At 41.7% G+C, this 10,142-nt stretch overlaps 1 protein-coding gene across 2 annotated transcripts; it reads right to left on the minus strand.

Moving 5' to 3' along the window:
• Positions 1–3,407: 3,407 nt before the first annotated feature.
• On the minus strand, positions 3,408–8,563 carry LOC139393295 (zinc finger protein 239-like). 2 transcript variants are annotated; one of them, XM_071141818.1, is made up of 9 exons: positions 8,196–8,563; positions 7,640–7,709; positions 7,354–7,556; positions 7,154–7,258; positions 6,950–7,048; positions 6,655–6,765; positions 5,791–5,911; positions 5,411–5,680; positions 3,408–4,699 (listed from the first exon to the last, which is right to left on the minus strand). In XM_071141818.1, the coding sequence occupies exons 1-9, from the start codon at positions 8,493–8,495 to the stop codon at positions 3,795–3,797; spliced, it is 2,184 nt and encodes a 727-aa protein (XP_070997919.1). In that variant the 5' UTR covers positions 8,496–8,563; the 3' UTR covers positions 3,408–3,794. The 2 variants fall into 2 exon arrangements, with proteins under 2 accessions (XP_070997919.1, XP_070997920.1); XM_071141819.1 differs by having other exon boundaries at positions 7,644–7,709; positions 8,196–8,559.
• Between the last annotated feature and the right edge of the window lie 1,579 nt (positions 8,564–10,142).

Consider the following 10,142-nt stretch of genomic DNA (forward strand, 5'->3'; position numbering starts at 1 on the left):
CATGTCTCAATTATCTCAACTATTAAAAATCCTTATTTAACCTGTCTCCTCCCATTCATCTACACTGACTGAAGTGGATTTAAAGCTGCAATATGTCATATTTTTAGGCAACCAAATATTTACGAAATAAACTTAAGATAAAAAAAAGTATTAAATCAAAAAGTAACAAGAAAATGACATAACAATAATGAGGCTATATTCAGGGGGTACTTGTGCTGAGTCAATGTGGGGTACAGGTTAATCAAGGTAATTTGTAAAGTGACTATGCATAGATAATAAACAGCGAATAGCAGCCGGGTGGCCATTTGATTAATTGTTCAGAATTCTTATGCTTTGAAGGTAGAAGCTGTTAAGGAGCCTTTAAGGTCCTAGACGTGGCGCTCCGGTACCGCTTGTTGTGCAGTAGTAGAGAGAACAGTCTATGACTTGGGTGACTGGAGTCTTTAACCATTCTATGGGCCTCCCTCTGACACCGCCTAGTATATAGGTCCTGGATGTCAGGAAGCTTGGCCCCAGTGATGTACTGGGCCGTACGCACTACACTCTAACGCCTTACGTCAGATGCCGAGCAGTTGCCATACCAGGCGGTGATGCAACCGGTCAGGATGTTCTCGATGGTGCAGCTGTCGAACCTTTTGAGGATCTGGGGACCCATGCCAAATCTTTTCAGTCTTCTGAGGGGGAAAAGGTGTTGTTGTTCCCTCTTCACAACTGTCTTGGTGTGTTTGGACCATGATAGTTTGTTGGTGATGTGGACACCAAGGAACTTGAAACTCTCGGCCTGCTCCACTTCAGCCCTGTCGATGTTAATGTTAATATAATCAATGGTCTGACTGCACAGAGATGTTTGGGGAAATGAAAGGACTTGACAACGTTTAATCAAATCTCCCCGTTTTTGCTCAATTTTGCATGCCTTCTCAAACAGCTGCAATTGTATATGCATTTATAAATCAAGTAATTTATTGAGTTGGGCTCGGGGATGGAACAACTGTTGAGCATTTGAGCTTATGGTTGTTTGTCGGGGAAAGGGGTTGAGTGTCTATGAGTGTGTGTGTGTGTGTGTGTGTGCCCCACATCTGTTGCTAGGGGGTAATGAAGTTAGGAACAATATAGGATGAATCACAATAATGGTTTGATAAAATAATAATTGCTTGCCAAAAATGTAATTTTTGGTTATAGGTAACAACCATTTGCATGAACTGCCTACATTATTACGCATATTACTAGTTAATTATGGAAATTAAGATACGCAGTATTTGCGTATATATATTTTTAATAGCTATATATATATAAAATGCAAATTGAGGTGGGGGTGATGGAAATGCTTTTGGGGGTTGATTTGCTTAGAATCAGTGGGTGGCACTGTGTGCTCTTTTCGAAGGATGGGTCTCGGTCTCTCGGGGGCTCTGGGAGGAACGGGGTGGTCTGCCGGTCCAAACACACCAAGACAGTTGTGAACCACTCTCCAACCCAACTTGGGATGGGGAGGGGTTCTAGCGGCCGGAATAGTGGGGAACAATTGGAGGTTTACTTAGTAGCAATGCAAATATCATGGTACAGCTATATGGACACTCAATCACCATGGTACTTTTTAATGGTGAGTTTACAAATGTATATTATGATAAATAGATTTGAAATTTGTATCTCATTATGGTAAATGGTGAAGTAAGTATAGCCAGTTATAATTGTAATGGCTTAGCTAATAATAAGAAAAGACAATCCGTATTTACCTGGCTAAAAGAGAAGAAATATAATATCTATTGTTTACAGGAAACTCATTCAACAATTGTAGATGAAGTTGTGAGAAAAAGGGACTGGGGGGCGAAATATGGGCAAAGAAACTCAAAAGGTGTGATGGTATTGATTAACGGTCATTTTGATCCAAATGTGAAAATTGTCCAAACAGATCCTCAAGGTAGATGGTTGATTTTAAATACGTTATTGGACCATAACCAGATATGGCTCATTAACCTATACGGTCCAAATAATGATGATCCACGCTTCTTTGAAAATATGTATAATAATTTATCAACACTACAAGCAATATAAGACTATTATTATGGTGGACGTTTCATATTACGGTTTTAAATACCTCTATGGACCGTAAAGGAAATCACACTACAAACTATCACCCTCATGCACTTAAGGAAATCACGAATGTCATGTATATCGTCATGCCCTGACCTTAGAGAGACGTTTTTTCTCTCTATTTGGTGAGGTCAGGGTGTGATGTGGGGTGGCCATTCTATGTTTTGTATTTCTTTGTGTTTGGCCGAGTGTGGTTCCCAATCAGAGGCAGCTGTCTATCGTTGTCTCTGTTGGGAATCATACTTAGGTAGCCTTTTCCCCCACCTATGTTGTGGGATCATGTTTTTGTACAGCTCTTGTAGCCTACGGAACGGTACGTTTGTTTTGGTTTCACTTTGTTATTTTGTTCCTGGTTCGCATTTAATAAAGATGATGATCACAAATTACACTGCGCCTTGGTCTCCTTCAAACAACGCACGTTACAGATATATTAGAACTAGTGGCTATATGGAGGCTTAAATATCCTGACCTAGTGAGGAATACATGGCGGAGGCTCAGTCAAGCTAGTAGTCTTGACAACTTTCTTATGTCATTCTCACTGGCACCAAAAGTTAAGAGTGTTGATAGGGGACAGAATTCGGTCAGACCCTCAAATTATTGGCAAAAACAGTCAATTGCGAAAGTATTCAAACCTCTTGACTTTTTCTACATTTTGTTACGTTACAGCCTTATTTTAAAATTGATTAAATTATTTTTCACCTCAATCTACACACAATACCCCATAATGACAAAGCAAAAACAGGTTATTAGAAATTTTACAAATCTGAAATATCACATTTACATAAGTATTCAGACCCTTTACTCAGTACTTTGTTGAAGCACCTCTGGCAGAGATTACAGCCTTGAGTCTTCTTGTGTATGAAGGTACACGCTTGGCACACCTGTATTTGGTGAGTTTCTCTCATTCTCTCTGCAGATCCTCTCAAGCTCTGTCAGGTTTGATGGGGAGCTATTTTCAGGTCTCTCCAGAGATCATACAACGTGATTTTCTGAATTTTCTCTCTCATTTTGTCTGTCATAGTTGAAGTGTACCTATGATGAAAATTACAGGCCTCACTCATATTTTTAAGTGGGAGAACTTGCACAATTCGTGGCTGACTAAATACTTTTTTGCCCCACTGTATGTGAATGTTGAGATATTTGAAATGGTATTTGAACCCAGGTCTGATTACAATGGAAACAAAGTGTACCTAATTGCACTTCATCCCAGCACGAACCAGAAGGGAATCAGGTGCCTGACTGAAAATAAAAATGTCTCAGACAAGGACACGTGAACAGGTGACTATGCAGGAGAAAAGGGAGGACTCTGTTCCAACATACATCAGGAGCTTGCCCCAAAACACATGAATGATTATTAAAAAGACAACTTGATAGTTGCAGTCAACTTTTCATTACTTCAGGTACAGAACGGCCTACACGAACTACGTGTGATCCTTATAACATGTTAACCCTACTGTGCTCACAGAGTACAGTGCAGTTGGCAGTGCACTAAGTAAAACCTCAGTGTCATTGTGAAGTCTGTGCCCAAAGTTCCTTAACAACAGATCACATTACCAAGGGGAAAATAACAGAATGGATACTTTGTCAGGACGATGTACATTACCTATAATACAATTATTTTTTCCTTACTTTTAGCTTTGAGCTCAAGGAGAAATAAACATTACACTAGTTAAAAATTCCTTTAGTCTGACAAAGAGCCAATGACATTATTTTTTATGAGTTTTCAAATGTATTCTCATGTTGCTCAACTGACTAAATCCTTTCCCACATGTGTGGCAGTAATGGGGCTTCTCCTCAGTATGAATAAACATGTGTCTTTTAAGGCCACCAGTTTCCGCAAAGCCCTTTGAACACAGGGAGCAGGTGAACGGGCGCTCGTTTGAGTGCCATCGCTTATGCGACGTGAGAGCGCATGACGTGCTGAAAGCCTTTCCACACGGTTTACAGCGGTAAGGTCGTTCCCCTGTGTGAAAACGCATGTGCACTAAGAGTTCCCCGGAAACAAAAAAAGCCTTCCCGCATACGCTACACAGGTATGGTCTATCTCCTTTGTGCATCCGGAGGTGTCTAACTAATGTGTGCTTTTGATTGAACTTCTTCCCACAGACTGAGCAGGAGTAAGGCCGCTCTCCGGTGTGGGTACGTATGTGTATTTTGAGGACAGCTGCACTAGTGTAACTCTTGCCACAGTGCTGGCAAATAGGCCTGTGCATCGGTTCTATGTCGTGACTTTTCTTGTGCAGTTGTAGATATCTCTCCGATTTGAATCTCTTCTCACACTGATTGCACCGGAACGGCTGCACACTGGTGTGAACACTTTGGTGTCGTTTCAGGTCAGTTGTGCATCTGAAACCCTTCCCACACTGTTTGCAGGTGTTGTTATTGATTCTCTTGGCTGAGGAGCTCTTGGCTGAGGAGCTCTTGGCTGAGGAGCTCTTGGCTGTTTGACTGGATGGCAGTGAGTTCTCAGCTCCTCCAGAGTCCAGGCTCCTGCTGTCCTCCTCTGTTAGATGTTCCTTCCTGATGTGCTGATGAAGGTCCACCATTTCCCTGTGGGAGAATGGGCACTGGGGGCAGGAGAAGACCTGGGAGGGCATGTCACTAACCGGTTCTGTAGGCAGAAAGCAGACATAGAACAATTCAGACACTTTTACATTACCTTCTATGACCCAGATCCTGGAGTGCTTGGTACCATGATCCGCGTTACAAAACATAATGCGAACAAAACAAAGCCTGACCCAAATGAATCCTGGACCTACCAGAGTGGCGGGTCCAAGATCTTGGACCAGAACAGCATGTATTGTGATGCAGCAAATGCAATCACATTTCTGCCAGCTGTAAATGAGCTGGCACGCTGCCATCATGCTGAATGTACCTGATTTAGGGACAGGTATATTGTTGATTCAGCCAGACATTTTTTAAGTACATTAGCTTATTATTTAGCAAGTTTCAGCATCTTCCAGTTAACGTCGCTCGCCAACCAACATCCCATTGAAATGAATGGTTCCGTTAGCAGTGGCAGCCATTGTTGGAAACAGCCTTCAGTGCAGTGCTCTCAAAAGCACGAAAACGTCCTTCTCCAGAACAATATACACAGCGCCTCTATATTTGATGGTTTTATAAGTAGGAACTGATATCAACCTCTAATTCATAAGTATAACATTTGACAGTGGTGTGAAGCAATTCCCGATTTTTCACCTGAATGTCAAGGAAAACATTTTTTTGTTGCAAATAATATCTCTAGGTAATGTAACAAGTCAGGCTCTTACAAATCACTTAAAAATACATGGTGGAAATGGACTATCATTCTGAATCTCCTTACCATCCGAGTCCTCTGGTTCACTCAGAGGGGAGGTCCACTTTGCGTCATCCTCATCCTTCAATCCCCTCTCAGTGTCTTCATTTCTCTCACTTCCATCATCCTCCAAGTTCTTTTCAAAATGCAACTCTCCTCCTTCCTCACTGTTGATCTTCCACCCCTCTGTGCTCCCTTTCATGCCTTCATGTCCATCAAGGCTTGACTTCAGGCCATGAATTTGAGGAATTGACAATGTGGACAAGATGTTGTCTGCGACCTGGTTGGAGAATTCATCTGAAGGGAGAGAGAATTTATCTCAGGAAAGGAAACGGAAAAATGCAACTCCACTAATTTACAGAAGAGCACATGGCTAACATGGTTGATATCCTCTTCATAAGACTCACTTTTGCTCAAGTGACCAAGATGTCTATGATGCTGCAGCAGTGTCTTCAGGTGCTCGGGGTCAGAGACAGAATGCCAGAACTCCTCCAGGTCAGAGGGGGCAAGGCTGAGACAAGATGCTGTCTGAAAGGATAAAAGGAACATTAGAAAGGTTTCTGCAGCTGTCTCTCACAGAACATTCATATTCGGTGGGTGTTTTTGTTCTTGCCATGCATAAGCCGTAAAACAAAGGCTTTTACATGTTTCCACTACATGAGTGCCTTGCTTACTTCTGGAAGTTTGTTTTCACAAAGGCTTTTACAGCATTGTTTACTATCCAGCATCAACTTATTTTTGTTCTATAATATTTCACTCCATAATCATAGAGCACCTCATGGATGGTATATTTGAGTCATTTAGCAGACGTTCTTATCCAGAGTGACATACAGTTAGTGGGGGGGGGGGGGGGGGTTTAGTTGGGATGCCAGGACAGAGAAGAGCTTTGACTGGGCAGAGCGGGAGCTGCCCACCCGTAGGGGTGCGAGGGGCCAAGAGACCAGAGGTGGCAGAACAGAGTGCTTGGGTTAGGGTGTAGGGTTTCAGCATAGCCTGAAGGTAAGGAGGTGCAGTTCCCTTTGCCGCTTCGTAGGCAAGCACCATGGTCTTCAATCAAAGAAGCACTCCTCTCCTGTGTCTCTACATTAATCATATAGGATTCAACTTTAGTTGACAAAAAGGACAGTCATGAACAAGAAACTCCCAAAGACTGGATCTTATATAGTGCCATTACAAAAACAGTGACACCCCTAAGCATGTGATATTGAAGAAATAACATGACAAGCCTGACCATCTAAAGATTTCATGCTATTAAGATATTGAGCCTGTACCTCTGTGAGGTCTGGTACAGGCAGCAGCTCCTCCAGTCGGGAGAGAAACTCCCACATCAGTATCTGCAGTGCTGTGTCATACCGAGGGCCATAACGTATTGGGAACACCACCTGAGAGAGAAAAATAAAACAAGCGTTGTTGAAACCAACACCTTGCTGGATTATTCATTTTGTATGGCCGTTCATCAGTTACAGTAAAACAAGCAACATTTCTCTACTGAGTTTTACATTGCTGGAACATGCTGTCCTATTGACTCTGAAAGCGACAACTATGATTCATTAGGATATTTCCCACCTGGAAGAAGTGCTTCTTCTCAGAAGGGTCTTCGAGCAGGGTTTTGACCAGCTCCACGAAGTTAGACTCTGAAGACTCCAACTCATTTCTACTCTGTGACTGGGCATGTAAAATGAATAATACAATCAGCTTCAAAAGGAAGACAATATAAGCTCCCTCTATTCAATATCATCCAGACTACTTTAGACACTGAAAGTTACATACATCCTTGTGCACAGCATGTACTGAAGAAGTTTTGATTCTGTCCAAATTAAGTTGGATGGTCTGGGGGTCCGGTGGGTTTTCATTACGAAACAACTCTAAAACCATCTGAAAGTAGATTTTATGAGAATAATAGTCATTGGACTAAAGATCCTTTCTGAACATCCATGCCGCCACGCCTTCTCCACCTTTCCACTTCTCACCCTTGCTCTCAGACCCAGGATGAGTTGGGTCCTCTGCCTGGAGCTCAGCAGCTCTGGAACCATCTCTGTCACCAAAGTCACAAACTCCTCCAGCTTCCCATAGTGCATCACATTACGCTCTTGAGCCACTTGCCACATGAAAGCTGACATCAGTCGTAGAGGTGGAACCAGGAGACGGAAAGATGATAAAGGGAACAGTGGACCTACAGTAAAATAAAAAAGGAGCCAGTATGGAAACATAAGGATCGTGTCTGTAGCCAACTACACACCTCTAATATTGGCTTACCTGCCTGGTCTGAAAACAAGGGAGTCTGATCCAGGTTGTCATTAGGACTCTCAACTCTGTCTGCTGAGATCTATGGAAACCAACAAAAACAAGAGGTAGTAATTGCACATCTTTAAAATATTAACAGTAAGACTAGCATGTTGCAAACAATAAAACAGTACGTTCTCATTTTATGACTAAATTAATCAGTCACTGTCTTATGTTCTTATTAAAGCCGGATTGCCATAAACAGTTGACTCAGTGTTTTCATTTTTGAAAAAGAAAATGTTACATTAATCTCCGCAATCTCGTATTGATGTATGTGCGTCCTCTGGTGCTGGTGTTGATATTGCACTTATTTGAACTGCGAACCCAGTGCCAAAAATAGTGGTTTCTTCAGTCGAACTATTAGATCATCTTCTTTGATAATACCGATAATTACCGGTCTATAAGTCTATGGTATTACACACATAACTAGTCATGCTAGCAGTATCTAGCTGGCTGTGAATAACACAGGTCTGGCAACTAGGTAAGTGACTGTAACCACACATTTTCTGTATCTTCGCTAACTAGCTACCTCGGGAAAGTTTGGGTTGGTTTGCCGATGTTTTATAAAAATGGTGAGCCAACTCAGGCTTCCAGGCCTCGGTACACCCTCTGGCATGTCCTTAGACTTTTTCAGTGCTCTCACATGACGGTCCCTTGCAAGTCTCCATTTCTTCCTGCAAGTATCTGGATCGGAGTTTAAATATGTAGCAATTTCGCGCCAACTGTGTTCGAGAGCCTCTTTGTCGAAATGTAAACGCATTGAGGTATCATACAAGTGTGTATGCTCTTTGACAGCTTTTACGAGACGTTCTTCAAATGATTCAGCCATTTTCCCAAAATTCACAAGCTGGTTAGCTATCTAGCTAGCTGAGAAGCAAAATAACAGAACATTCACGGTCGTCGTTTATATATGACGTTTTAGGCCAAAAACGTTCACTTCCGGTATCAACATAATTTTCTGAGTTTAACAGCGGTTGGCATGCAATATGTTCCATTAACGGCCAGAACTGGACTATAATATAAATGAATTATACTTTACTACAACATTGCAATAAAATAAAAATATATACAGTCTCAGTCAAAAGTTTGGACACACCTACTCATTCAAGGGTTTTTCTTAATTTGTACTATTTTCTACATTGTAGAATAATAGTGAAGACATCAAAACTATGAAATGACACATATGGAATCATGTCGTAAACAAAAAAGTGTTAAACAAATATATCAAAATATATTTAAGAATTTTGATTCTTCAAAGTAGCCACCCTTTGCCTTGACAGCTTTGCACACTCTTGGCATTCGCTCAACGAGCTTCACCTGGAATGCTTTTCCAACAGTCTTGAAGGAGTTCCCACATATGCTGAACACTTGTTGGCTGCTTTTCCTTCACTCTGCGGTCCAACTCACCCCAAACCATCTCAATTGGGTTGAGGTTGGGTGATTGTGGAGGCCAGGTCATCTGATGCAACATTCAATCACTCTCCTTCTTGTTCTAATAGCCTTTACACAGCCTGGAGGTGGGTTTGGGACATTGTCCTGTTGAAAAACAAATACTAGTCCCACTAAGCACCAACCAGATGGGATGGCGTAACACTGCTTAATGTTGTGGTAGCCATGCTGGTTAAGTGCGCCTTCAATTCTCAATAAATCACAGACTGTCACCAGCAAAGCATCACCACACCTCCTCCTCCATGATTCATGGTGGGAACCACACATGCGGAGTTCATCGTTCAACTACTCTGCGTAATGATGGACTGTCATTTCTCTTTGCTTATTTGAGCTGTTCTTGCCATAATATGGACTTGGTCTTTTACCAAATAGGTCTATGTTCTGTATACCAGCACTACCTTGTCACAACAACTGACTGGCTCAAACGCATTAAGAAAGAAAGAAATTCCACAAATTAACTTTTAACAAGGCACACCTGTTAATTGAAATGCATTCCAAGTGACTACCTCATGAAGCTGGTTGAGAGAATGCCAAGAGTATGCAAAACTGTCATCAAGGCAAAGGGTGGCTACTTTGAAGAATCTCAAATATAACACATTTTCATTTGTTTAACACCTTTTTGGTTACTACATGACACATTGGTACAGTATTAAAGTACCCTTTGATTTTTGAATTTCTTCTCACACAAACAGCTTTTCCTCTGTGTGAACATGTTTACGTTCTATCATGTGCCCTTCGTTGGAACACTGTTTGCAGATGTACTTCTTCGTCGTCTTGGCTGAGTTCTTTACTGTTTCATTGGATGGCAGTGAGTTCTCAGCTCCTCCAGAGTTCAGAGCAACTCAATATTAGGAACAGGTCCTTCATGTTTTATACACTCAGTGTAAGTGAATTTGTCCCAATACTTTTGGTCCCCTAAATGGGGGTACTATGTACAAAACGTGCTGTAATGTCTAAAAGGTTCACCCGATATGGATGTACAGTTGAAGTCGGAAGTTTACATACACTTAGGTTGGAGTCATTAAAA

The sequence above is a fragment of the Oncorhynchus clarkii genome, chromosome 33, assembly GCF_045791955.1.
Source record: "Oncorhynchus clarkii lewisi isolate Uvic-CL-2024 chromosome 33, UVic_Ocla_1.0, whole genome shotgun sequence".
Lineage (NCBI taxonomy): Eukaryota > Metazoa > Chordata > Actinopteri > Salmoniformes > Salmonidae > Oncorhynchus > Oncorhynchus clarkii.

Bases quoted from the DNA above. Each gene is read 5' to 3' on its own strand.
- LOC139393295 (XM_071141818.1), bottom strand. From the start codon at position 8,495: ATGGCTGAATCATTTGAAGAACGTCTCGTAAAAGCTGTCAAAGAGCAT. The intron at 5,681-5,790 runs GTGAGTCTTATG...CTCTCCCTTCAG, and splicing joins TCTTGGTCACTTGAGCAAAA to ATGAATTCTCCAACCAGGTC. The intron at 4,700-5,410 runs GTAAGGAGATTC...TTCTGCCTACAG, and splicing joins TGAACCAGAGGACTCGGATG to AACCGGTTAGTGACATGCCC.